The following is a 26,966-nucleotide window of genomic DNA, read 5'->3' on the forward strand; positions in this document are numbered from 1 at the left end:
GCGCTGAAAGTTGGGACAGAGAGCGTCAATGCGGTATGCAAGAAGTGCCAGTTATTGGTTGAACAGCCAGGGAGAGAGGTTAGACCCCTGCAGAATAGCACAGGTAGAGATAGAGATAGAGGAGAGGAAGGATCCAAGTTGGACCTGGGAGGGTCGATCTGAGTGGAAAGAAGTCAACCAAGCCAGGGCCTGATCAGTGAACCTAGATTATCATGGAGAGGGCTGAGCAGGATGGCATGGTTGACCAATGCCGAAGGCAGAAGAGAGATCAAGTAAGATGAGGACACAGGGGGTGTTCTAATCAAGGTTGCAGAGCTGGTCTTCATGGATGTTCAGGAGAGCAGTTGTCATGCTCCTCACAGCTCTGAAGCCAGACTGATGGTTATGGAGACAACCAACAGATTCAGTTTGAAGATTAAGCTGGGAGATGGTTTTTTGAGCCGGGGGTGAACAAGGGAGTGCTTCAGAGGGGAAGAGAAGGCTCTAGTGGCAAAGGAGTGGTTGCAGAAGTCAGCCAGAGTAGGAGCCAGGGTGCCAATATGGTCCTTGATGGTTTTGGAGTTACAGGGGTGAACCTGTTTTGACAAGACTTTCATAGATCAGACTTGTCTAGAAACCTTGTCAGGGGAGAACAGGGGAAAGGCAGAGAAGGAGGGAGAAGAGATGGCCGGAGAAGGGGCAGAGGAAGAGCAGGGAGTAGAGGGAGGTGGGGGAGAAGAAGAGAGAGAGCGAATTGAATGTCCTGAGTTTTAGAGATGAAATGAGAAGCCAGGGCTGTGCAGAGGCCCTGGGAGGGGACAGGAGAGGTAGAGACTGCAGCAGGATTGGCCAGGTCCTTGTAGATTTTAAAGAGTTTGGTCGGCTTGTAAGATCCTGCAGAGATGCAGGCTTGGATGTGGGCTCTCTTTTTGGTGCAGACAGAGAGCCGGTATTGCCTTTGGAGCAGGAAAGGCCAGTTTTTCAGAGGGTGTACCAGAAGCACATCATTTCCTCTCAGCCACCATGCACTGTTTTTGGGTGATGAGGTCTGAGTCATACCAAGAGTTGCACTTGGCTTTGGGCTTCAAGCGGATCCTCATGACAGGGGCCAGGACATTGAGAGTATCAGATATAGCAGAGTGGAGCATGGAAAGGGCTGTGTCAGGGTGTGAGTCAGCCAAGGGGGGAGTGAGAAGGTGGCAGCAAAAGCCTCAGCTGACACACGATTCAAAGGACGGATAACCGAGAAGGTAGGTGGCAGTGCTGGAATAGTCTTGGCCTGAGGGGTTGAGAGGGTGAGCTGGGAGGAAAGGAGAAAGTGATTAATCCAGGAGAGGGGACTGGTGAGAGGGATTGAAAGTGTTAGTCATGTCCTGCAGCTCCTCATTCACTTTGGGAAACGTTTGCAATGCTCCTGGACTGTAGGGTTGACTGTGTCAGTACCTTTTGACATACTTGTCTATCATGGGTGCACTAGAAATCGCTCCGAATTGGTAAGAATGATCATGGTGTCTTTGGTTCTTCTTCCGACCTGTGTTTCGTATGGGAGGGGTGCCCGGGGTTAGAATTCGACTACCCCTCTTCAGGGTAAATGAAAAAGTAGCAGTTAGAGAAGATGGGAGAGACAGAGAGCACGATCAGGGGTGCAAAGGAGGTAGGTAGAGAAGGTGGTGAAAGAAGAGAGAGAGATGCACAGTCCTGTGGCACACAATTCAGAATGCGCATGGGAGTATGAGGGGGGCCGAGGTCACTACAAAGAAAGATACAGGAGGGGAACAAGTAACTCACAGCAATGAACAGCATGCTTTCTGGGGATGGGGAGATCTAGGTGAGAGCCTAGAGTGAACCAGCAACAATGCCACAGTTACCGGAATGCAATAACACCCAGGTTTGATTTTCCCAGATGGGGGTGGAGGCAGGTATTTGAGCACAGCAAAATACAACATGTGCAGATTCAACTTTCCTAGAAGAAGAAAAAAGCCTAGGTTTTTGAGCACAGCACAGCACAGTACAACACACCCAGATTCTACCTGACCCATTGCAGCAGGTCGACGGCTGCAGGCTTTGTGCTACCATAGCGGACTCCGGCCGACATCACTGGAGCTGTCCTTAGCCTCTGGTCCTTGGCCAATGGGGCTTCCACAGGAGGGTGTGACTTGGGTGGCTGATTTAAAGGGCCCGTGAACCAATGGGAGAGTGGTGGGAGGGAGTGGGGAGGACCAACAAACCAAGACAAAGGGAGGGGGGTGCAGGAACACACGTGCTGCGGTCCGATAATAACACTTTTACAAATGCACAACTTACTGAACAACTTACTGTGCCACGGAGCACCTGTCCTCACCCCAGCACCAGAGAAGTTGACATTGGCGTTGTCTGATGATGGTGGGGATTGCCTGTGTGGATAGATGGAGAAAACACCTGTTGTTGCATGCTTACCTGTTGTCTGAGCAGGGGTTCGAGCCCTGGGTCCTCCTGGTCCAAACAGGAATTGCCCTTTTTTTCATCTGCCCTTTGCTTCAAATGCTCGAGCAAGAGACGCCCTTGATCTAAGAGTTAATAGCAGAAAGGAAGACGCAGGGCTAAGAAGGTGGGTGGTGCTTAAGGCAGGTGACCTAGATCCACTTGTACCTGCTCACCAACTGCATAGGTATGGAGGCTGGAGGGCTGCTTAAGTAGGGAAAAAGAGCAGCCAACCACCAGGAAGGCACCAACAGTTTAAAGTGATTGATAGTTGGGCTGGGCTTATGCCAGGTGACCTAGACCCACTTGCACCTGCTCACCAAATGCAAAAGAAAAGAGGCTGCTGGGCTGCTTAAGTAGGGAAAAAGAGTGGCAATCCAGGAAGGCACCAACAGTTTAAAGTGATTGACAGGTGGGCGGGGCTTAGGCCAGGTGACCTAGATCCACTTGCACCTCATGAACCGCATGGAGGTAAACAATGCATCCATGGAATTGTCAGATACAGAAGTCTGATAATGCGTATTGCATAACGGAATGCACAGAGTGGGCGAACTTGCTATTTAATCATGGTTGCCACTTTTTCATTAGTTGTTTCTATTGTTTGTGGAAAAGCAAAGTGGGAGGTAAAGAAAAATGTGAACATGTTGTGGGCGATATGCAACCACTCTGTTGCTGGCAAGGACACATCATCTATCACCCGAAATTTCAGCAGACGGTACAGTATTCCGTTGTGTAAGTGAAGCAGTTTTACAATGTGGCAATGTAGCAGCATATTTACAATAGACATCTGAAATTGTGGTGCATTTTTACTGGAAAATGCTTTTATGCAAAGCACACTTAGATCACTGATTAGAACAGTCATTATGGGGTTCGTCTTATCAGTTTTACAGGGCTTTTTTCATTTAATAGGCACATTGTATTATGAACTGCTACATGAATTCATTGTTTTAAAAAAAAAATACAGTACATTTTGTAAAAGCTGTTTTTACATTGAAAGCAATAGATCTGCATATCAAATTCTGCTCAGTGTGTGGATCTTCACAAAGTCCCCATCGTGTTTCTGCAAACTGATGAACCCCTGATTTAAGAAGCACTTCTCCCGAGGGCGCACTTAGGATCGGAAACCACCGTTCCTGTTGCAATTGTCTTGTTTTCCCCCTGTTCTGTGTACCACGTCTTGACAAAGACCCCTTAAATACTGAAACCCATGCAGTTTGTATTCTGCCAGTAATTATACTGCTGTGTATAGTAAAATAGATGTATGTCATAATTAAACTAGGTATAAAAGAGCGAACTGCACCAGAAGAGTTTTAGCATTGAGGAATGATTTGTTCTGGGACTTCTTGTATGCACAAAGCACTGTAATGAGCGGAAGAAAAGAGTGAGGTACTTCTATCCTATACATTGATAAATCCGTCCCTGCTTTCAGCCTTATATCAAATGGCATACTAAAAAAAATATATAGCAATACATAGTTATATCTTTGTACTTGAAATTGTATTTTTTAAACAGGGGTGCAATGCCACGTGTATATTACATTTTGACAACTTAAAGGCCTTCTATATGTGCAAGTCCATTCTTTGCAAGGCTTATAAACATTCCTGCTCTCCTTTTAGGAGTCCTTTCTCAAAATGCACATAATTGTCTGCACTTGTGCATGGCAAATATATTATTTTACTGCTCAAAGCGTTGCATTTTACACCATAATGACTAGTGCTGCTTCATTCAGGAAATGTACGCCCTACCATTCTTGAGAGCAAGTAATGAGGTCAGGGCCAGCTCAAAAACGAAGAATATCAAGCAGCGGCCTGGGTCTCCACCAGCAGGGGACACCAAATTTAAAATAGTCTCATAGTAGCTCATCAACTGCCAGATGGGAAGGGCTGTTAGGGGCAACCCGGATGTTAGCTATGTTGGGTGTCCTGACCCACGTTTGGACTATTATGCTGCAACATTTGGTGCTGTGGGCTTAGACAAACCAAGATGGCCGAAAAAGCCCACATTGCGCCAGAATCCAGGAAAAACCGCGCAGTTTTGGCGCACCCCAAAATGTTCCCCTGACCTACCACTCACCAGTGCAAGCATGATGGGCCAGGAGTGCCATGGGTGAAATGTGTGCCAAAGAAAAAACAGCAGTGCCGGTTAGCTCAGAAAGCACTTTGAAATCACCTTTGTTTCTCTGAAATGCAAGCTACAAATGCCTATTTTAAACATTGCAAGATATTCAAAAATCTCAATGAACACCAGCAGAAATTTGGCAGAAGGTAGACTTGTGTGCATACAGAATCTGGAAAGAGAAAAAGCCCAAAATAATGTTCACAATGAAACTGACTGAGCTGTGGATGTCAGCAGCTGAAGTGAAATTGGACTTAAAGCCACTAAAATTGAAATGTTTTAAATAAATGAGTGACCTACTGTTGAGTGTCACATAGTTTGCAACTGTTAAATGTCATAGTTTTGAACTTAGAATCAGCATTTTAGCTGCATGTGTAAAAATTGTAAGTTTGATTTGGATGAAGAAAAACTGGGAACAAAAGTGACATTTAGCTGAAGCCTGGCTTAAAGAAATTGAATTCTGCCTGGCAACTACCCCCGACAGGAGTTGAAACTTGCTCAGCCACTATTTCCAGGCCTGGCCTGCATTCTCCTGCCCTCACCAAAGGGAGATGACACCTATCTGATTGTATTAGGGGAGAATCAGCTGGGGACTGCAGGAAACTGAACAATGAGCCTTCCTTGGCTCAGGCAAATGTTAAATTAGGGGGGGTCATAAATGGCTTCCTCTTGAGAGAAACTGGGAGGAGCAGTGCCTTTGTGAGCAACCTGAGCTGGAGGAAGTGGACAAACCAGAAATTCCACCATGTGCTTTGAGAAACCACACCCCTCTGGGCCAGAGCATAATTTGATGGATAATTCATAGTACCGACTTGTGAAAATTATATAATTAATATCATTATTCTTGTGATTTTTCTGTGCACATTTTAAGAGGTGTTAGAACTCTGTACCACGTTCTGAGGCAAAACCCCTTGAATTATGGAGATTGCAGACACGGGGTTCACGCTAGAAAAATGAAAATTTACTGGAATATGTGTAGAAAGCCGGTGTACCTCTGCGTAAATTTGGGTAAAAATCCAATATTGGTAAACCAACTAAAAACAAAAATAAGTTGCCATTTTTTAATGCAAGCTCTTAGAAACATCAGAGTTGGAACAGAGACTACCTTATGTGATATATGATATGTACATGTAATGTCAACGACGTGTGTATCTGGAAAACCTGTTAGTTATGAAAAAATCATTTTCTAAGTAAAAGCAAAGTCGCGTTGCTTCAATAGACTGCAAGACTCTGACTCACTCTGACTCACTACTCCCTTCTCAAATCAGGTCAAAGAGAAATCCTTGACCTATCAAATCGTGAGTGGGTTGGGCATAGAAAGTTAGTATCCACACCCATTTTCAAAAAACATAAAAAGAGCCACTGGAAGCCGGACAGGGACATTCATTTTCCAACCTTCAACTGAATTCCTGCGCAGCACGCTGACGGAGAACTCCAGAATCCAGAACTCCAGAAACCAGAACTCCAGAGATCCAGACTAACTCCAGAATAAAAACTCCAAAGAGCTGAACTCTTCAGCAGGCCACAAAATCTTTTGCAAACTATTCAACCGCAGGGCTGTGCGTTTTGCTGCTTGCTAAGAGTCCTGTGTATCCAGAGTAACCAGACCAGATCGCTGTGAGCAGAACCAGAGACCCAGAACAGACCGCTGTGAACAGAACCGGTGCCTGATTGACCCGCCGAGCAGAGAGAACCACAGCTAAACTTGTTGATCAGATCCGTGACGAGGCCATTCCTTTCAAATTTATAGTGTGAGAACCTATCTAGAACTGTGCAGAACCCATCTCTTAGCTTAAAATAATCTGATTCAAAACATTTAACCTGTCCAAAACTGCATCATAGAATCGTGTGTCCCTTCTCCGATTTTAAACCTGTAAAAGTGTCATTTGCCATTTTGAATCATTATTGAATTTCTGAAAAACTACCTTCATAAAATCGTCCATATCTCTTGAACCGTTTGTGCTAGGAACGAGATTTTTCATTTGGAAGCTAAGATTCCCAGCCTTCCAATAAGCTCTAAACCGACTTTCTATTCATTATACTTTTTCCGTAATCGCGCTCGACGCACTCGGAAAAAGTGCAGCGGTTTGCGATTTGGCTCAAATTTCTTCACTTGTCAAAATAGCAGCTTCTTGCTTTCCTTTGCTGAAATTCGTTTGCAACCTAACAATCATTTATAGAGCATTGCTAAAGTGATCCTGAACTAATTTAAAGTAGCAATCACCAACCCTGAATCTCTTATAGGGAATTAAATTCATTTTTAGCATATTTTTCCCTTCTTTGCATACCACATTTAAAGTACTTTGCCTGTGTTTAAAATCATCCCTGTGATCTAAGCTTGCTATGGGGGGACTGAATTCGGATTGTACTGTGATTGTATTCCTGAAGACTGTGTGTGTTACTTCCATCTCCTTACATTGCATAGGGGGGGAGTGAATTGTCAGAGAAAAAGTAATCATATTATCTTTTGCTGAAATCATATCAAGTTTATTTCTGTACTGCCTTTTATTCATCTTTGCATCTCCTTGAAACCATAAAGCATTCCCAGCTACCTTGTTCTTTCCATACCATCTACTAAGTAATAAAATAAGTGTGCTAGTGTAAGATTATCCATTGTTGATCAACATCATATTCTTAAGTGTGATATCAAATATTAATTTATTATAAAAGTGTGATATATATATATTAAATTTTCAATAAATCTTTTAATTTGCAAAACAAACCTATTTCTTGGCTCAGTGGGGTCAGGGGGATTCTAAGAGAGGGGCGCTATGCAAGGGTTCATCATCCAGATTATAACTTGTCATAAAAATATATAAATAAGGGCCTCCCTTGAGCAATCCCCGACAAGGCACTGACTTAGTGGGAATGCTTGATTGGAGTCATTAACAGCTATGTGGAGAACACACACAGCATCGGTCTTGGGTCTGCTCCACAATTTGGCCTTTTACATTCTTTGCAAATGACAGTCAGGTTTACTTTATTTTCTTAAAATATAAAAGACAATCATTCTATCTTTATTTGAGGTTTGTGAGGCATGCTAGAAGCATGTTGACAGGCCTAGATCTAATACTTAAATTGAGAATTACATGCATGAATAATCTTTAATAGTTGTGCAAAAAGGACTGTGAAAACATCATTACAGTTAGGAATGTTTAAAAAAAATTTCATGTACACAAAATTAACCAATGAACTCACCACATTCTTTTAATTACCATAGTTAAAAACTGCTCTAGTTTACTCCATTCGGTATGTTTAAAAAAACAATATCCCCAATGATGTTTAGGGAGACTATTTTATGGGCTTGTTTATTGTATGTTTTTGACTAGCCCTGGATACACTTTTTTAGTGGAGCCTGCAATCACCCAAATTGTTGGTGACTCGACCTGGTCGAGCTGTAATCGAACTTTTAAAGTCGGTGCCTGATTTTGAATTCATGGGCTATGAATGAATACATGCAACTAGCATTCCTTTTCAGTCCTTGGCAGATTTCAGAGATGCAGGATGTTGTTGTTTGACGCAGATTTACACAATGTAGCAGAGGGTTAATAAACTGGAGTGGAGATAAAGTAGTTGAGTAGAAGGAAGAGTTGGTTGAGGCAGTGCAGGAGACTAGAGCTAGGCATAGGGTGGTGTTGGTTTTCACTGTGCAACACATTAATCGATTTGAACTGGGTGATCAACATAAGTGTCATCTGGTGAGGGCGATGCAATCATTTAGAGTAAGATGAGCTTGGGTGAGGGACACCTTCGATTTCAAGTTACACCTACAGATGCTGGAGAAAATGTGAGTGATTGTTAAAGTCAGAGGGTGGGGGAGGGTAATACGATCCAGCTTTTGCTTCACATTTTGAGGGGTAGGAGGAGCAGAACAATCATCAAGGTAAATTGTGTGGTATTCACCCTCCCACAATGTTTGATTGAGAAAGTAGCACAGATTCAGGGAGGAGGGAGCTACCATTACGTGTCTGTCTCTTGAAGTGAGTTAATGAGAAATGTGCCATCAGCTGACCGTTGGGAGGACTAGCAGGAAGAGCAGAGAATCACTCAGGGCAGTTTGTTTGAGCCTCATGAGGCCTGATTTACAAAGCCTTTGTCAATGGGATTGCACCATTGTAAAATGTCTTTGTAAATCAGGCCCATGGTCTATAGAGTTTTCTGAGGGAAAATAGCACATATTTAGCAAGGGGGGGATATCACTCAATGAGTGAATTACGTGTATGAACAACATATGGAGTGCCCCAAAAGAGCCAGTCAATCAAATACTGTTCATGGACTTTTCAAATAAGCAGCAGGACATTTTCTGTGCACTGCAAATGCCAGAAGCACACATGGGGGTCATTACAAGGTAGGAGGTAACCATGCCGCTATTAGCGGCATGGCTACACCATTACCGGCACCGTTAACCCCTAACCGCCTCACTAGTAATGACCCCCATGGTCAGTTGTAGGTAATGTCACACTCACATTTCGAACCTTTTCCACAAGTTAATTTGGATTACATGCACCAGTAAAAGTACATGCACTGGTATTGAACCACAATGAGGAAAAACCTCTGAGACTTACAGTGGTTATTGCACTGTCTGTCCCACCCACTATCTCAGGGGCAGGCGGGGTAGGGGTGCATATTTCAGGTACTCAGGTTTAGGCAGAACACCACATGGGTTTACTGGACAGAGGGAGGCATTTGACAATTCTTGTCTCTAATTCAGCCATCCCCATGAGTCAGACACTATTGATGATAAGGACAACATGAATGTTCACCAGGAGAAAGAAAATTACCTATCAGAGTAAAGGGAGGAGCATGCATCGATGTTGGAAAACAGCGATACTGAGATGGAGGAGCATGAATCAGAGGCTGTAGAAGGATAATAACATTGCCTCCCACCTATGTAAAGTCAAATTGCGAAAGAGCCTTCATGACTTAGAGCAGAAAGTACATGACATTATCACATGGCATCTAGAACAGCACCACCACAATCACCAGCATCGTAGCAACCAAATGGCCCTAATCATCAAAGATGTGAATGTAGTTCCCTAAGAATTAACAGCAATTAAATCTGCCCACTTACACAGATAGCCAGTCTTGTGACTGAGAGGAATTGAACAGTTGGCATCTTGCTAATGACAACATGCCATCACCTATTGTGCCAGTACTGTGTTTGCATCCTTCTATTCTTACTGTTGTCACAATGACACATTGCACTTGTCAAACATGCTTTGGCTCTCCAACAGAGATAAGTCTCTTCCACAGAGCACTTGCTCTTCCTAAAGTTCACTTCCTAAAGCTCACGTCCACAAAATCACTCTGAGACCAGAGGACAGTTCAAGGCATTATTATTTAGGTGTGTGGGCTCTAGGGCTTTCTCTCTCTTGCCTCCCTTGGGATTCCCTCACTAACACAGACATCCATAAGCTCACAGGCTAGTGCTAATTGCTACTTCAGGCTACTGGTGGCTCCCTAAGACAATGGCTCTTTAAACTCCCTAAGGGACTTCCTGGCAGTCCCTACTGTGTCCAGATGTAAGTGTGCTATCATAATTTGTTTCGAAGTTCCTTACAAACACCCAGTAAGATGTGTTGCTATGTTGATAACCAACTCTCTTCTTTCCCTTCTTCTCTTCTCTCTTTACCATCCGTCTTCTCTCCCCTTCCTTTACATTCTCTTCTCTCTCCTGCTCCTCTGAATTCTCTCAGACATCATCTACTCCTTCCCTCTATTTGTTGATGTTATGCCTCCATTTAAACTACTACTTCTTTCTCCAAACCACTGCTCCTATCTCCAAAACAGTACTCCACCCTCCAATCGCTACTCTGCTCTCTTAACCACTGCCCTGCTCTCCAACCACTGCTCTGCCCTCCAGCCGCTACTCCAGCCTCTAACTACTACTCCTACTCAAACACTCTCCTTTGACTCTGTAACCTGACGCTTCACAAACACTCCTTAGCGTACTCTTCCTAACCTCTCTCACCACACAACCACATATACTCATACAGAGGTTTCCTTGCATTCACTAAATTACCACTTCACGTTCTTCAATAGATGGTTCCACAATCCAGCGCTCCTTCCTTTCCTCCTGCTGGTCTCTTTGTCAACCACCTCCTCCTGCTTTGACGTCACTCAAACTACACACATCTTACTCTGTCCTGTCACCGCCACTTCTCCTTTTCCTGCCATTGACTACTTTTCCCCAGCCAATCCTATTTTATCACCCCTGCCTAGGATGCGTATGTGGTATAAAGTTACACAGTGCACACCTTGTCTGTTTAAATTTCAAGAACAAATTTAGAGTGAAGTAATAATACAAATTATAAAGATTTAAGGGAGAGAGAAAATTGGTCCTTGCACATGGTCCAAGCATAGACAGTAAATAGAAAAAGTGTATGTGGACATGGACGTCTTTAAATAGGGGGCTAATCCTGTCCACTTTCTCAGTTTAGGCCTGCATGTACCGACAATGGAGCAGTTGGAAGTTCATTGTCCGTGTTTGTGTTTTAGGACCTAGTTTTCTGGTGCCCTTTGGTAAGTTTGTTGGGAAGGGGAGATTCCACTCCACTCTTGGTTCCATGTGGTCTAGGGGGTCAGTCTGTATAAGCGAAGGGCCTCGGGAGCTTGTGGCTGTCCCCATGCGGTTCTTCTGAATGCTGCAGAGGTTGATGGCATCTGCTGGTGTCTCTCATGTTCCGGTTCCTCAGCATTGACTCTCCTGCTTTGAGTCATGATTCTCGGACCTTGTGGTTGTATTCTTTCTGGTTTGCTGTCCCTCAGCTGTTTTCTGCGTATTCTCTGTGGCAATTCTTGGGTGCTGCTAGGAAAATAGAACAACTGCCAAGCACCATGTTTTTGTGGTCTGGTGTGAGACAAAAGGGCTACTGCTAGTTTTCAGACAGGGAAAGGGGGTACTGGCCTTATCATGAAATTACAAATAGAATACACAATTAACCACACAGAAGATTGTGTGTTGCATATCAGGTATGTTTTGTCCTTCTTATTGAATTATATGTTAATGCCCTTCCATTTGTTTCCAAGAAAATGAACCACAGACACAATGCACTGTATTTTCGCGTAGACTACTACACGGGTTTGTATGATTCATTGTTAATTCTAATACACTTGATTTTAAATAGAAGTAGGATTTATTGTGTGCTTGTTATTTTTCTTTTGACAGATGACGATGAATGTGTAAATGCTACACAGATTTGTGGTGAAAATGCGAATTGTACAAATACAATTGGGAGTTATTACTGCATGTGTTCTGAAGGCTTTGTATCCAGTGACAAGACTACTTTCACAACCAGTGATGGAACCTCCTGTAAAGGTGAGTGGCAAACGTAAACCTACAAGCGCTCTCCAATTAATTACAGAAGGAAATGTACTGATCACTCAATTGGAAGCAAATATATGTAATCATGTGTTTTAGTAGTAGGGTACATGTCATATTACTGAAGATAACATTGTTCACTTCCCTAGACTTACGATTACGTATACATTGTGTTGTTCGCTCAATCATGACTTGTGTGGCAAAACCCTTACAGCCGCACTTAGGCTACCTTTCGGATAATAAGCAACGTGAGAACTAAGGTAGCACGTGACTGTGGGCCATATCTCATGTTACGGACATTTCTGGTGGAGTAATCAATACTGTCTGGGATTATGCAGTTTAACGTTGAGCCGTGTCCTTTGCCCTGGTGAGTTCGGCTTTCATGAGCTTTCTGAAGAAGAGATGGTCTGCCTATACCACCAGGCAGGGGTTCAAAAGTAGGGGCCGATTCATGGAATATTTGCCCAGGCCCAGTTCAACGTGAATTTGCATGCTGAAAAGTGACTTTACACTGCCGACACAACCCCTGATTCATGGAACAGGGAAACAAACATCTAAAAGTTGGAATGCAATAAATGCATGGAAACACCATGTTCTCAGGCAGCAGGTAAGTAGTTCTTCTGCATGGAGGTCATACTTATGGATAATGACAATGAACCTGTTAATTACAGTGCAGGACTAGATGTTCTACTTGATGAGCTCGTAATCAAAGGAAAAAATGAAAAAATGGACTGTCCATGCAGAAGAACTATTGACCTGCTTCCATCGGTGTACATAGACACTCAGATGACTCATGCCAATGTGCCTTATGATTAAGGTAAGCACCGCAATCTCCATGGTTCTCTCCTGAGAACATGGTGTTTCCATGCATATATTGCATTCCAACTTTTAGATGTTTGTTTCCCTACTCACTCCTGATACATTCTTCTGTCTACTTACTCTTACAGATCACATAGGATTCTTCACGCATAAGAATGTATCTGTCCTGATGAAGGCCTACTGAAAGACAACTCCTCAAGTTTAGCTAAATGGCCGAAACACTGTTGTGTTTACCTGTTCTGTGTTGTCTCTCAACCGTTTATTGTTTCACATATATGTGCATCTGGCCAGGCAATTACAGTATTTATCTCTCATGTCACCCCTACTAGGATACATAGAGAATGTATTTGCTTAAATTTGTACTCTGAATATTGCTGATTTGGACACTGCTGCTCATGTACTATACCATGTAGGTTTCATGTCGAATATCCTATGTATTAATGTTCATGTGTATCATAACACCTGCTGCAAACAAATGAAACAGGAATTGCAGTATTTTTCAATCAAATTTGACTTTATTGAAATCCAGGAGTGAGAGGGTCTAATATTCAGTTGGACTCCTATGACCTTGCACAGTTCTGTTGTTATATCAGTCTACTTACCTGGGTAGAGCAAGGCATTAACCAAGTGTCCTTTGTAATACATGAAAAATACACTTTGCACAGTTCCATGAGTAGGGCCCTAAGTGTTTGGTCACATGCTTCAATGCAGTAGAGCATTTCTTAAAGGATCAGAAGGTATGAGGGCTTCGGGATTAGTGAAATGAACAGAGCAATGTATTTATGCCAGTATACCCTTTGGCTTTAGAGCATACAGGAAATCTTAAACAATCGCTCCCTGTTAAATATAGATAATAACATGTGTTTAGTCAGTAAGGCGTTGGGTTCCACCATATTCAGAACCACATATAAACCTACGCTAATTCACAATGTGTGGCTGATTTTGTTCATTTTGGATTGAGAAAGTGGGTCTGAAACAGGTAGTGCCAAACTGGATCTCAGAAAAGCAGCCTCCCTCTTCTGTAAACTTGTGGCAGCTTCATAGCCCCAGATTTCTGTAAATATTTAATCATTTCTTTATATTTCACCTGATAGATTCTCCTGTTATCAATGAAGTGGTGGACCGTAAAGTGAACCAAACCTGAAATAGCTGCACCACACTTTGACCTAGCTTGACATTGTTTAATTGCATGTCAATCCAATCATTTTTTCGGAGAATGCTACTGCTAAATACACTTCTTAACTCGTTCACCTTTGTCTGATTACACCTAAAGGAGTAGGATAACACACTCTTAGCTCATGCACCATTCCCTTTGCTTTAATAGAAATCTGTGTATTTATCAATATATGCCTGAGGGCTGCAGGAGTACGTGCAGCAGGACTGCATCATTATGTAGTTCATAAGGGGGACTAATTCCCTCCTTATGGGCAGGACATAAACATTTGCCAACTGTTAGGGAGAATTCACATGTATGTGCTAATTCCCTTCAACCTTAGAGACCTCCACCTCTTTTGCTGGACTTAAAAACTTTTTAATTTTAAACCTGGAGTGAGTGAGACCTTTTGCTCACTCTCTCATGTGTTTTGAATTGATTTGGATTAAATGTTTCCCTTTGTTTTTGGAATCTGACAAACTCCATAGGCATCTACTTTTTGTATGATGACACACAGCACCTTCAGTGCAGTGTCAAAGAGAACTCCTTTAGATATCTCATATGGTTTGAATACAATGTTCTTGTGTGAACGACTGTTCCCGAGAATAGTAAAGTGGAATTGACTTTCCTTTCCTTTTCTCCTTGTAGGTCCAGCACACACAATTTTATGGGGAGGGCTGGGGGGTTATGTAGCAGCCCCTCTTCCTACCTACTTATGTAACTTTTTTTATGTTACCTTCACTACTTTAAATGGCTGGTGGCAGTGGTTTAATTTTCCTACCATTGTACTTTTCTAACCCATGCTGAATCCTCAGATTTAGTATAGTACCCACGGGTGACCATTTTGTCACCCATGCCTGTGTGTTCTTTTTTTGCCATTTTTTGTTTATGTGGTCTTTCTTGGGTTTTGCTCTGTGCATCAAGCCAGGTTTGAGCCCTTTGTTCATTTTCCCTTTTGCAGGCTTCAGCTCTGAATCCCGCCTCTGGCGCCAGTATGTCTGGAAGGGCAGGAAGTGAGGGGGGTTCCTGAAAGTCCTCTGTCCTTTGTCTCTAGGAATGCCTCTAGGAATGCCTGAATATGTCAGTGACAGCCTAGGCTGTACATGAATGGGATCAACCTGCTTAAAATGCAAGGGTTTTCGGACTAGAGGCAGATTCGACCCCTGAGAAGAACGCCCGACAAAGAGACCGTGAACGAAGCTTGCTGCATCCAACTGGACGTTTGAATTGCCCGGGGCGACTATGAACCAAAGGAGACCCTGGAAACAAATGAGTCCATATCATACATTTTAAGCAAGCCCAACCCTTTTTCTATGAGAAAATGTGAAAATGTCTACACAAAAGTGGCCCTTGAGGGTGCAGGGAACATAGGCCTAATGGAAAATCTCCAAAGTTCCCTGTAAGACAATCCACCCCTGGTTGGTTTATATTTCACTGACATTCCACATCCAAGGGCAGCACATGAATGTAACATAAGAGTTCACCTATGACATCACCAACCGTCAATGGAATGTCTGACAGCTGTCATTAAACCTTTTAACTGCTATTCCAAATGGCCAGGCAACCTTTCCCATTCAAGGCTCGGTGAATAATCCAAGAGGCTTTGAACTTAATGAGAGCAGAGACAGGTAGCCAATGCAAGGAACGATGAGCCTTCGCCACATGTTGACCAAACAGAATGCCATTAACCAAGCGATTTGTGGCATTCTGTAAAACCTGGAGGCGATGGATTAGATATGCCGGTTGAGAGAGATAGATGGCATTGCAATAGTCAATGCTGACGTTAAGACATACAGCAATGTCTTGTGCAGAAAGCTCCCCAGGGATAAAAGAAAGAACCTTTTTCAATTGTTTCAGCTTAAGGAACCCAACACCACGGACAGAGTAAATCTGGCTGTCCATCTCTAGCGAGGAAGAAATCCTAATGCCTTGATCTCAGATGATCAGCGCTGGAGTTGGCAGCGGTCCCAGCGACAGTGGCCAGAAATCCAATGTTCAATAGGCTGAAGCACCAGAGGGGTCCACAATCAAAACCTCGGTCATACTGATGTTTAATTTTAGCCAATTGATTTCCATCCATCCCCTGACAGAATCGGTCAGGTAGCTGTCCCTCGTTGATCCATGTCCATCCTAAACAAAACTTGGGTATCATAAGCATAGAAAAAAAAAATTAAACCCAAGGGGGTGAGTGCTGCCAGGGGCTGGATGTACAGGTTAAGGAGCAGCGGAGAAAGGGCAGAGCTCTGCAGAACCCTGCATGTCACTCCAACCAACGGTAATATAAAAAGGCGGAAGAGAAACCATTTGAAATCAGGAGGCCAGAAACACACAGAACCAGCCCAGCGCTGACCCCGATGTTCCAGCACTACAAAGCCTAGATACAAGAATCCCATGATAAATGGTGTCGAAGGCGGCCGATAGGTCCAATAATATTAGGCCTGCCATACTGCCTCTATCCCTGATCATGGTAAGATTGTCCAATGCTGCTACAAGAACTGGTTCCGTTCCCATGAGGGGACGAAAACCCATTTGACAATGATCAAGGACTTCCTGTTCCTACAAAAAAGATCTCACCTGGGGAGTAACCACTGCTTCCAGTACTTTCATCACAAATGGTAGCAGAGAGAAGGGGAGATAATTGGACAAAACCATGTCATACAGTGATGGCTTTTTAAGCAAAGTAATCACTAAAGCTCTCTTTAGTACAACTGAGATCTGCCCAAAAGACAGTGAAGAATTGACAGTTTCTGCAATAATTGCACAAAGAATCTACAGAGCCTGTTTAAATAACCAGTGAGAGATATCGTCAAGAGGTGAAGTTGATTTAAGACCTGCCAAAATGCAGCTAATTTCAGAAGTGTTGGTAGCGATAAAAATGTGGAAAGCACTGTTCACTGTCTTCCCGAGTAAAGATTGTGGGGGAGTCTCTGCTGAGCCCTGTCCAGGACTCTCGGCTCCGATATTTATAATATCCGCCTTAATCCCGTTTGTTTGTTTGTTTGTTTGTTTGTTTTATTTATTTGTATAGCACTCCGGACCCATGGGTAGAAGGGTGCTTAAGAAAGTGGTTACAGGCATGAGATATACATTTACATATTACAACAATTTACATAAGTTACATGGTACAACAATTTACATACAGTATTGGCAATGGTTGCCGTTTTAGGGAGTTAACATGTAGGACAGTGGAGGTGAATGCTATTCTTTGTTCAGTAACCAGCTGATAACATGTTTCCTAAAGATTGGAAAGGACTCAATAGTTTTAATGTTAATTGGTAGTGTGTTCCAAAGTTGGGCGCCAAGTACTGTGAAACTGGCGCCTCCTGCTCTTTTTAGGGCAAATCTAGGGACTACCAGGCATAGAGAGTTGGATGATCTGGTGGTTCTGGTGTCGGATTTTAGAGTAAATCTATTAGTGAGATACGGTGGGGCTAGATGATTTAGGGACTTATAAGTGAGGCAGATATTTTTTAGGTCAATTTTTTGCTGTATGGAAAGCCATTTACATGCATTCCTGGTTGTGGTGAAGTGCTCTCGCCTTGGGATGTTGAGTGCTGCGCGTAAAGCATTATTTTGGAGAACCTGGAGTTTGTTTATTATGGATTGGTTGGCTCCTACGTACAGGCTATTACAGTAGTCCAGTTTGGACTGGATGAGGGCTCTGGCAAGAGTAAGGCAGCTATTGGAAGATAGGAAGGGTCTACTGCCCTAATTAGCTTGCCCGTATAGGCAGTAGGTGAGGCGGTCAAGTTAATTTGTTTGGTGAGGTTGATGTTGGCATCAAAGTGGAAGCCTAGGGTTTTCACACTTTTGACAATAGGGATGGTATTGCCATCTATGATAATGTTATTGTAGCAAGGACTGAGTTTTGCCAGGTTGTTGGGGGAGCCGACCAGAGTAAGCTCTGTTTTATCATCATTCAGGCAGAGGCCATGGGTGGCCATCCATGCCTGAATGATGGAGAAGATTTTGTTAATCCGAGTAAAGTCCGCATTGTAGTTGCCCAAGATGGTGAGGAGGATCTGGGTGTCATCTGCGTAGTTAGTGTAGGTGACACCCAGACGGTCCAATTTATCGAATAGTGGCTATGTAAATATATTATACAAAGTGGGGGAGACACAGGAGCCTTGTGGGACTCCGCATGCGATGGGGATAGGGTCCGCTGCTGCTGTTGTGGAGAAAACTTGCATAGTTCTATTTGCCAGGAAGGATTGTATCCATGCGGAGGCAGAGGAAGAGAAGTGGGCTGCGACAGATAGGTGGCTACAGAGGATTTTGTGATCGACTAAATCAAAGGCCGCTGAGAGGTCTAATAGAAGTAGGATTACAGCATTGCCTTTGTCTTTGATTTCATCAATCTGGCTTTTGAGGTCAACCAGAACGGTTTCTGCTCCATGTTGAGGTCTGAAGCCAGATTGACGTATACCTAGCAGTTGGTTGGATTGTAGGTACTCCTGAATCTGGATGTAGGCGACTCTGTCCAGGATTTTTAACAGGAAAGGGACAATGGTGATGGGTCTATAATTGGTTGGTATGGCTGGGCCTAGTGATTGGGTTTTTAGGAGAGGGAGAACCCAGGATTGTTTTAAGTTGCTGTGGACAGAGTTGTTGGCAAATGACAGGTTTATTAGCTTAGTGCTAAAAGGGGAGAGCTCCCTGGCTGCGTCTTTTATTATCTGTGCAGGACAGCTGTCCCCTTTGCAATTAGATGGTTTAAGGAGGTGATCATTTTTTGGACTTCTAGAATAGTTACTTTCTTAAAGGTGAAAGCTGTATTAGCTTTGATAGGCATTGGGGAGCTGAGGATTGGGTTTGTGGTTAAGTTACTGAAGAGTTGTTGACGTTTGTCCTCAATTTTGGTTTGGAGTCCTCTGATTTTGTTGTTAAGTGCGTTCTGGATGCTGGTTCACTAAGGTTTATCTTTTGAGCAAGTGTCTGGAGGTGGATTGGGGTTTTCTAGCTCCTTTAGTATTTTGAATAGTTCTTTAGTGGAGGAGCCTGCCTGATCTATCCTAACGTTGTAGGCCTCTTTTTTGGTGCGAATTATCTCGCTTTTGTATAGCGCTGAAATGTACTTAAGAGTGGATTTGTTTTCAGGTGATGGGTTAGATTTACATTTCAACTTTGGTCTTCTTTTTCCTAAGTACTTTCAGTTCGGGGGTGTACCACAAATTCAAGTGGCTTGTTGGCTTGCTTTTGCATAGTTTCAGAGGGGAAATGGTGTCAATGGCAGTGGCCATGGAATTGTTGAAGGTCAACAAGTAGGTTAAGGTCAGCATTGTCCGGTAGATCGTTAAGGGTAGGTAGGACCAAGGTAGGACCAAGGGTAATAAAGCTTCGGCTTTGATGTTGCGCTTGTTTCTGGTTGGGCAGGCTGGTGCCATGGGGCACTTTTTGGGAACTGTATGGTTGATGTGAATTTCGAGAGGGATAAGATAATGATCCGTCCATGTGAGAGGTCGGGGGTCCCTGCAAGTGGCGTTGCAGTTAAGAGTTGCTACCCAGTCGATAATTATACCTTTCTGGTGAGTTGGTGAGGTACTGAGTTGAGTGAATCCATGTTCTGTTAGGGCGTTAGCTAGGGATATGGCTGGGCGTCCTTGGGGTCATTGAAGTCAAGATTGAAGTCACCAAGGATAGTCAACAAAAATGTAGATAAACTATTGCACAGGGTGTGCGAGTTAGAAGACACTGAGTCAGTACTGGGATCTGAGAGAATGTTCACAATTTTAAAACGTTTTTGGGGCATGTTAGCTGCCCATTCAAAGTAGGTCATAAAATAAGCAAATTTGGCCTCTTTAAGAGGTTTGTGGTAACAAGCACAATGTGTCTTGAACCTGACTAGCGAATATGGGTCATAGTGCTTTCTCCATCTACTCTCCACTTGGCAAACTATATTAAAAGTTGAGGTGAGTCGAGATATTGCAGATGGTACTGACGGAAATCATGCTCTGTCCCGCAATAGTAAGAAGTAACCTTAGAAAAAGGTTAATAAAATCAATTCCTGTCCAATTCCTTTGATAGACTTTAATAGGGCTTTTAATTTGCTCAGGCGGCCCTAGGACCTGAATTATAAATGACACAGTGATATGATATGATATGGCATTTATAACGCACCTATACACAAGTGTTTCAAGGCGCGATGAGGCAAGGGAGGGGGAACAGAGGGAGGACAGACAACAATCTTACTACTCCAGGTGTCATTCAGATCACGCAAGTGCAAGAGAAGGGGGAAAAGGAAATTGTGGGTGGGAGGGAAAGGTGAAAGTGCAGTACATGGGATAATACAATAATAAGATAAATAAAAGAGCGGCCAGCTGGTAGCAAGTGCAGGGTGAGTACAGACATAAGTGATGGTGGGGGGAATGTAGGGATACAGAAAACAGTTCCCAGGTGCAGGGGTTGCCAGGGAGGCAGTGCAGGCTAGTGCAACTAGCAGGGCTTTGGCCCGAGATCAGATGGGTGGCCAGGTAACCAGCGCAGTATCAGTATGAACCAGGACTTTAGTAGGGGAGAGGGGGAGAGAAAGCAGAAGAAAAGAGGAAGGGTTTAAGGTGCTTCCGGAACCGAAGATTGTTATCCTCAAGTTTCAGGAAGGCAGGGAGGCTGTTCCAGAGGGAGGCCCCAGCCAAAGAGAGAGATCTACGACCAACTTGTTGCTTGGAGAAGCAACTGACCCTGAGGGAGTTGGAGGTGGATGAGCGAAGAGCTTGAGTGGGAAGATATTTAGGAAGAGAGAGTTGAGGGTATTGAGGCCCCAGGCACCAGAATGCCTTGTGGATGATGCAGAGGGTTTTGAACTTAATCCTTACAGCCACTGGAAGCCAGTGCAGAAATTTCAGTCCTGAAGAGATACGATCCCTGGGCTTGAGGCCAAGGACATGTCTTGCAGTCCTGTTCTGGATGAGTTGTAGAGGGCAGAGAGTAGAAGCAGGAAGATTTAGAAAGAGGCTATTGCAATAGAGAGAACCAGAGCTCTGGAGACAGTGAACTTCTGGGGGAAGGAGAGGAAGGGAAGAATACCTCTGAGGAGGTGCAGCTGGTAATGTGACTTCTTAGAGATGTCAGAGATGTGAGGAGAGACAGAGAGTGGGGAGTCGAAGCTGACACCAAGGTTTTTAGCCTTGCAGGTGGAAACAGGAAAAGGACCAAGAGAGGCCGGCCAGAGAGCTTTAGGGAAGGAGGGAGTGGGTGTTTGCCGATGAGGAGAATCTCAGTCTTACTGGCATTAAGGCAGAGGTCATTGGTGGCACACCACTCCTGGATAACAGACAGACAGTCAGAGATGAGGGACGGAGAAGAGGTGGCCAAAGGTAGCCTGAAAATTAGCCGAGTGTCATCCGCATCACACTGAAAGTTGGGGCAGAGAGCGGCAATGCGGTGGGCAAGGAGTGCCTGGAATTGGTTGAACAGCCAGGGAGTGAGGTTAGACATCTGGGGGACACCACAGGTAGAGAAAAAGATAGCAGAGTGGAAGGACCCAAGTTGGACCTGGGAGGGTAAGTCAGAGAGGAAGGAAGTCAGCCACGCCAGGGCCTGACCAGTGATACCTAGGTTATCACAGAGACAATTACGCATGAATGCATGGTTGACAGTGTCAAAGGCAGAAGAGAGATCAAGCAAGATAAGGACACAAGAGGTGTTAGAGTCAAGGTTGGAGAGCAGGTCTTCACAGATGGTCAAGAGAGCAGTTTCCATGTTCTGGCAGCTCTGAAGCCAGACTGATGGTCATGAAGACAACCAAAATATTCAGAGTGGAGATTAAGCTGGGAGATGGCCAGTTTCTTCAGGAGCTTGCCCAGGAAGGAAGTGATGGAGATTGGGCGATAATTAGCCGGGCAGGAGTGATCGACAGAGGGTTTCTTAAGAAGAGGGTACACATGGGAGTGCTTTAGGAGGAATGAGAAGACTCCAGTGGCAAAGGAGTGGTTGCAGAAGACAGCCTGGGCAGGAGCCAGGTTGTCAATGTGGTCCTTGATGGCTTTGGAGGAACGGGAGTGAACCTGTTTTGATGAGACTTTCATAGATCGGACTTGTCTAGAAACCTTGTCTGCGGAGAACAGGGGAAAGGCAGAGAAGAAGGGAGGAAAGGTGGCTGCAGAAGGACCAGAGGAAGAGCAGGGAGTATAGGGAGGGAGGGGAGAGGAGGAGAATGAGGACAGGATGTCCTGAGTTTTAGAGATGAATTGAGAAGCCAGTGCCATGCAGAGGGCTTGGGAAAGGACAGGAGAGGTAGAGACTGCGGCAGGATTGCCCAGTTCCTTGCAGATTCTAAAGAGTTCAGCCGAGTTGTTAGATGCCGCAGAGACACGGGCTTGGATATGAGCTCTCTTCTTGGTGAGGACAGAGAGTCGGTATTGCCTTTGAAGCAGGTGACAGGCCAGTTTGTCAGAGGATGTACAAGAAGCACGCCATATCCTCTTGGCCACTCTGCACTTGCGTTTTAGGGTGACGAGGTCTGAGTCGTACCAGGAGTTTCACTTTGCTTTGGCCTTTAGGTGGATCCTCATGACAGTGGCAAGGATATCAAGAGTATCAGATATAGCCGAGTGGAGTGTGGAGAGGGCTGTGTCAGGGTGAGAGTCAGCCAAGTGTGGTGAGGGGGGTGAGAAAGTGGCAGCGAAAGCCTCAACTGATACGTGCTTCATGGGTCGGATGACCAAGAAGGTGGGTGGCAGTGATACAAGTGGCTTGGCCTGAGGGGTAGAGAGGGTGAGTGGAGAGGATCTTGTAGCCATTGGGGAGGAGCGTTTCAAAGCTTGTGACAGAGCTGGCCAAGAAACATGTCTTTGTGAGGACCAGGACATCTAGGTCAAGTTCTTCCAGAAGGTGACAGAGGTCGGAGGAGTGTTTGACAGCTGAGCGAGAGTTAAGAATGGCAATGTGGAGAAGGTTGACATCATTGAAGGACTTCGGGAGAGGGGTACAGATCAGAGGTACGCCCTACAGAGGTGTGGAAGTAGCAGTGGGGGGCAGAGAGGGAATGAGAGGGCAAGGCAGTTGTGGAGGAGGCAGCAGGGGGAGGCGAGGAGGATATGGAGGGAGGAGAGGGGACAGCAGGAGAGGAAAGGAAATTGATTAGGGACGGGAAGCATTTATCAAAGAGGTGAAGGTTGCCCTGAGGGCCTTGGACCAGGACGGTCCCATTTGACAACACATTAATGATGACGTTAGAGGAATGGAAGGAGGCCAGGATGGCATCCCACCGAGTGCTGCCATTAATGGGAGAAGAAGAGAAAGGAGAGAACACAGAGACCATATGTAGGGTCCATAGGTCTGGCGAGGGAACACCAAAGAGGATGTCGGTGAGAGTTTCTTTGGAAGAGGCACTGGTATAGGTGTCCGCGATAGGGAGGCCTGGGTTGGAGACCACGATATGCTTTTTAACTTCTTCCTACCAGATTTCGTGCAGAGGGCAGGATAGTCGATAGAGAAGCAGTTAGAAAAGATAGGAGAGACAGAGAGCACCATAGAGTAGGAGGGATGAGGAGAGAGGTGGAATGGAGAGGGGAGCATGAGGGAAGGACACCGGGCAGGGTGCAGGCAGACGAGACAGCGAGAGGCAGGAAGGTTGAGCAATAGGACAAGACAACAAGACAACAACACTCAGGATTAAGAACTATCAAATTGCACCTTTTTCGACTAGGGGAACCACCTGAGTTTGAGAATCTTGAATAGAGGGAGAAAGGCCTAGGTTTCACAATACAATTTTAGGTACTGATACAGTGCAAATTATAAACAGCAGGGGGGTAAACCACCTGTAGGTGGAAGGGGGTGAGCAGGGAAGTCAGAAGGTTGGTGACTGGTAGCTGGCGTCCCTGCGGACACCTGCAGACACAACCAGGAGCTGCCTAGATGGGAGCTGCACTTTGCCTAGGGGCCCTTAGTTGTGGGGGCTGCCAGGCAAAGGGCTGCCCAGGGAAGGCCAGTAAGTAGGGAAAAGAACAAATCAGGGAGTGGGGTGGGCGGGCAGGCAAGGAGGGAGGTGGTAGGCACAAACACGGGGAAAGCAACAGCGGGAGCAATGATCAGGGGGGCAGGGGGCACTAGAGAACAATTTCAACAACAAAATAACAGCCACAGGAAGGTCTTACCCATGGACAAAAGCAGCCGCAGCACCCGCTCACGCCTCAATGTTAATGGCGAGCGCAGTGCGCAAAGGATCAACATAACAGCCAGGGAAGTTGGACCAGCCAATCAGTGAGGAGTGGGCAGGCAGGCCTCTTAAAAGGGCAATACACGTGGGAAGGACACACATCTTAAAAGGGTAATACACATGGGAGGGTCACACATAATAAAGAGGATTGCCTGTTTCTTGCAGCAAACTTGCTAAACATTCACCCACTGCAGTGCCCTTCAAAGGAACCTTTCGGAGGAATCAGGATTTCAATATTGGGGCACCCTCAGTGCAATTTGGAATGGATGAAACCTGTGGATACCACTTTTTAGTCGAAAACACAGCCTGAAGCTTGCCCCCTGTGAACACCCAGTGTATACCCGGGCTGTGAAGTCAGTGGGAGAAGATTCTGCCTCCAGCTTTTACAATGCATACAAAAGTAAATCCCTGCAGACCAGGCATCACACTTGTAAAGGTTTGTTTCAAGGCACTCACAATCTCATATTTGGCATGTTAACTTTACATTGCACAAAGTAAACAATAGGTGTTTCATCAAAAAACAAAGTGAGGATAGATACAACAGACAGAGCGTTGGATATACAAAACTGGGTCTTATGTTTCTACATTGAGCACCCACTCCAGTGGATACCCTTCCCAATGTCAAATGTTGACCTAGCACTGCAGAAATGCTCTTAAGTGCCAACCAACCCTAAGCAAATAGGCCACCCTGTGGGCCTCCCTATTTTCAAGCCACTAGTCATGTCCACCAGCAATTAACGGCCACAGTTAAGTGCCCTTCTCCAGTGTATTACTTCCCAGAAAGTGCATGCAAGCCATACAAATTCTCAAATCAACTAAACACTCATTTTACTTCAGCAGTTGAGCACCAGAATCTGGGCCAAATTGGGGGGACATTTTATGCAGTAAAGACACCAGAAAGAGTTTTTTTCTGCATGTGTGCACTTGGGCATTGGGGTTTGTTATGGAGGGTGTGGGAGATGGTGAGCCTCACAAGGCAATACATGAAATGCTGAGGAGCAGGTAAACTGGTAGGGAGGGATATGGGGTAGTAAATGGGGAAACACCCCCACAGCAAAAGTAGAGCAAAAGTGACTTAATACCAGATAATAAAAAGGGAACAATGTGTATGTTATTCACTATGAAAATGTAACTTCAACACCATAGGATGGAAACTAATCAAACATATTGCAAATGTTGAGGTAAGGGGTTGGCGTCCATCTCTGATGAATATGATAAAAGACAAATTAGAGTGGGCATTCCTCAGGCTTCTGGCTTCAGGATCTTTTCACATCCCAAAAGTCCTTTTTTTGAGTTAAAAAAGATCCTGCAAACGAAAACTAAAGGTGTGATTTCTAGTTGAAAATCTGTTGGAAAATTCTATTGAGGTGCCAATTATTAAGTGGCAGACTAAGAGCCCTTTTCCCTACACATCATCATCCTAAAGTTGGTAAAGGGACCAGGAAAGGCGTTTGGGGTACAGCACGACCCAATAACAAAACATAGCATAACAGGACTTAGAGATGCAAAAAAGACCACCAAAGGTAGCTAAACCTCAATCAAAATATTGAAATCAAGTTCCCTCAGTATCTACGGAAGGAACTAAAAACCTGTCTGTTGGCCTTTTTATAAGTACAAGGAATACACGATTGGGAGAGAAATGGTGCCAGATTGATTGATCTGTTATTTATCATGCACCTATACAAAATTGTTTCAAGCCACAACAAAGCAAGGGAGAGGGACACACAAGAGGACAAAACAAATTATCTTGATAGTCCTTGTGTCATTTAGATCATGCAAGTGTGGAACAAGAAGGGCAAGGGTGAGGGTACAGGCAGAAGTGCATCCAGAGAAGCAGGGTCCTGAGTTAAGTGCAAGGAAGGCTGGATCTACAAGGGGCAATCCCAGCCCGGTAGTGCAAGGTAAACCAGGCGGCAGTGGAAGATGGGCCAAGTGGCAAGTGCAGGGGGACTGGTCAGGGGGGCCGGGTGTCCTGTAAGACTCAGAGGACACCAAGCAGCCAGTTAGCAGATGGAGCAGGAGCAAGGATATGTTAGCAGGGGAGAGAGAACAAGAAAGAAGAGGAGAAAAGGAAGGTGTTGAGGAGCTTACAGAATTTAAGGAGATCCAGCACAAGGCAGAGAGAGGCAGGCAGGCCATTCCAGATGTAGAAACCTGCAGAGGAGAGGGATCTACCCCCATTCTCTGCTTGAAGAAGTAACTCACCCACAGAGAATTAGAAGGAGATAAGCGGAAGGCTCTTGGACGAAGATACTTTGGAAGGGAGAGTGGAAGGTAATATGGGGCACAGGCCCAGAAAGCCTTGTGGGCAATGCAGAGGGTCTAAACTTCATCTTTGCAGCCACCCGGAGCCAGTGGAGGGATTTCAAGGCAGGAGAAATGTGTTTGTGGGCTTGAGGCCAAGGATAAAACTTGTGGCCCTTTTCTGGATGGGTTGAAGAGGGTGAAGAGTAGAGTTAGGCAGATTGAGAAAGAGGCTGTTGTAGTAGTCCAGCCCAGAGAGAACAAGGGATACAGAGACAGTAAGCTTCTGGGGGAAGGAGAGAAAAGGGATAATAGCCCTGAAGAGGTGCAGCTGGAAATGGGCCTTCTTGGCAAGGTCTTTGATGTGTTAAGAGAAGGAAACACAGGAATCAAAGATGACCCCAAGGTTTCATGCCTCACAAGGGGGTGTTGGCAGAGTATCCAAGGATTCAGGACAGAATGGGCGAGGAAAAGCGGGAGTAGGGGTCCCAATGACAAGGGTCTCAGTCTTACTGGCATTAAGGCAGAGATATGTTAGAGGTTCACCATGCCTGAATAGTGGATAGACAGTGAGGGATGAGCCAAGACGAGGCGGACGGAAGCCTGAAGGAGAGCTACGTGTCCTCCGCATAACACTGAAAATTAGAGGAAAAGGTAGAAATCAGGAAGGCCAAAGGACCAGAAAGACATTGCTGTGCCAGGGGGAGAGCATATAGACC

At 44.9% G+C, this 26,966-nt stretch overlaps 1 protein-coding gene across 1 annotated transcript in view; it reads left to right on the forward strand.

Moving 5' to 3' along the window:
- Positions 1-26,966, forward strand: part of ADGRL4 (adhesion G protein-coupled receptor L4) — a 605,086-nt gene that overhangs the window by 268,436 nt on the left and 309,684 nt on the right. Inside the window, exon 3 of the mRNA XM_069641635.1 lies at positions 11,723-11,872. Coding sequence (XP_069497736.1) covers positions 11,723-11,872 — 150 coding nt within the window. The remainder of the gene's footprint in view (positions 1-11,722; positions 11,873-26,966) is intronic.

The sequence above is a fragment of the Ambystoma mexicanum genome, chromosome 1q (genome assembly GCF_040938575.1).
Source record: "Ambystoma mexicanum isolate Mex_15411 chromosome 1q, UKY_AmexF1_1, whole genome shotgun sequence".
Classification (NCBI taxonomy): Eukaryota; Metazoa; Chordata; class Amphibia; order Caudata; family Ambystomatidae; genus Ambystoma; species Ambystoma mexicanum.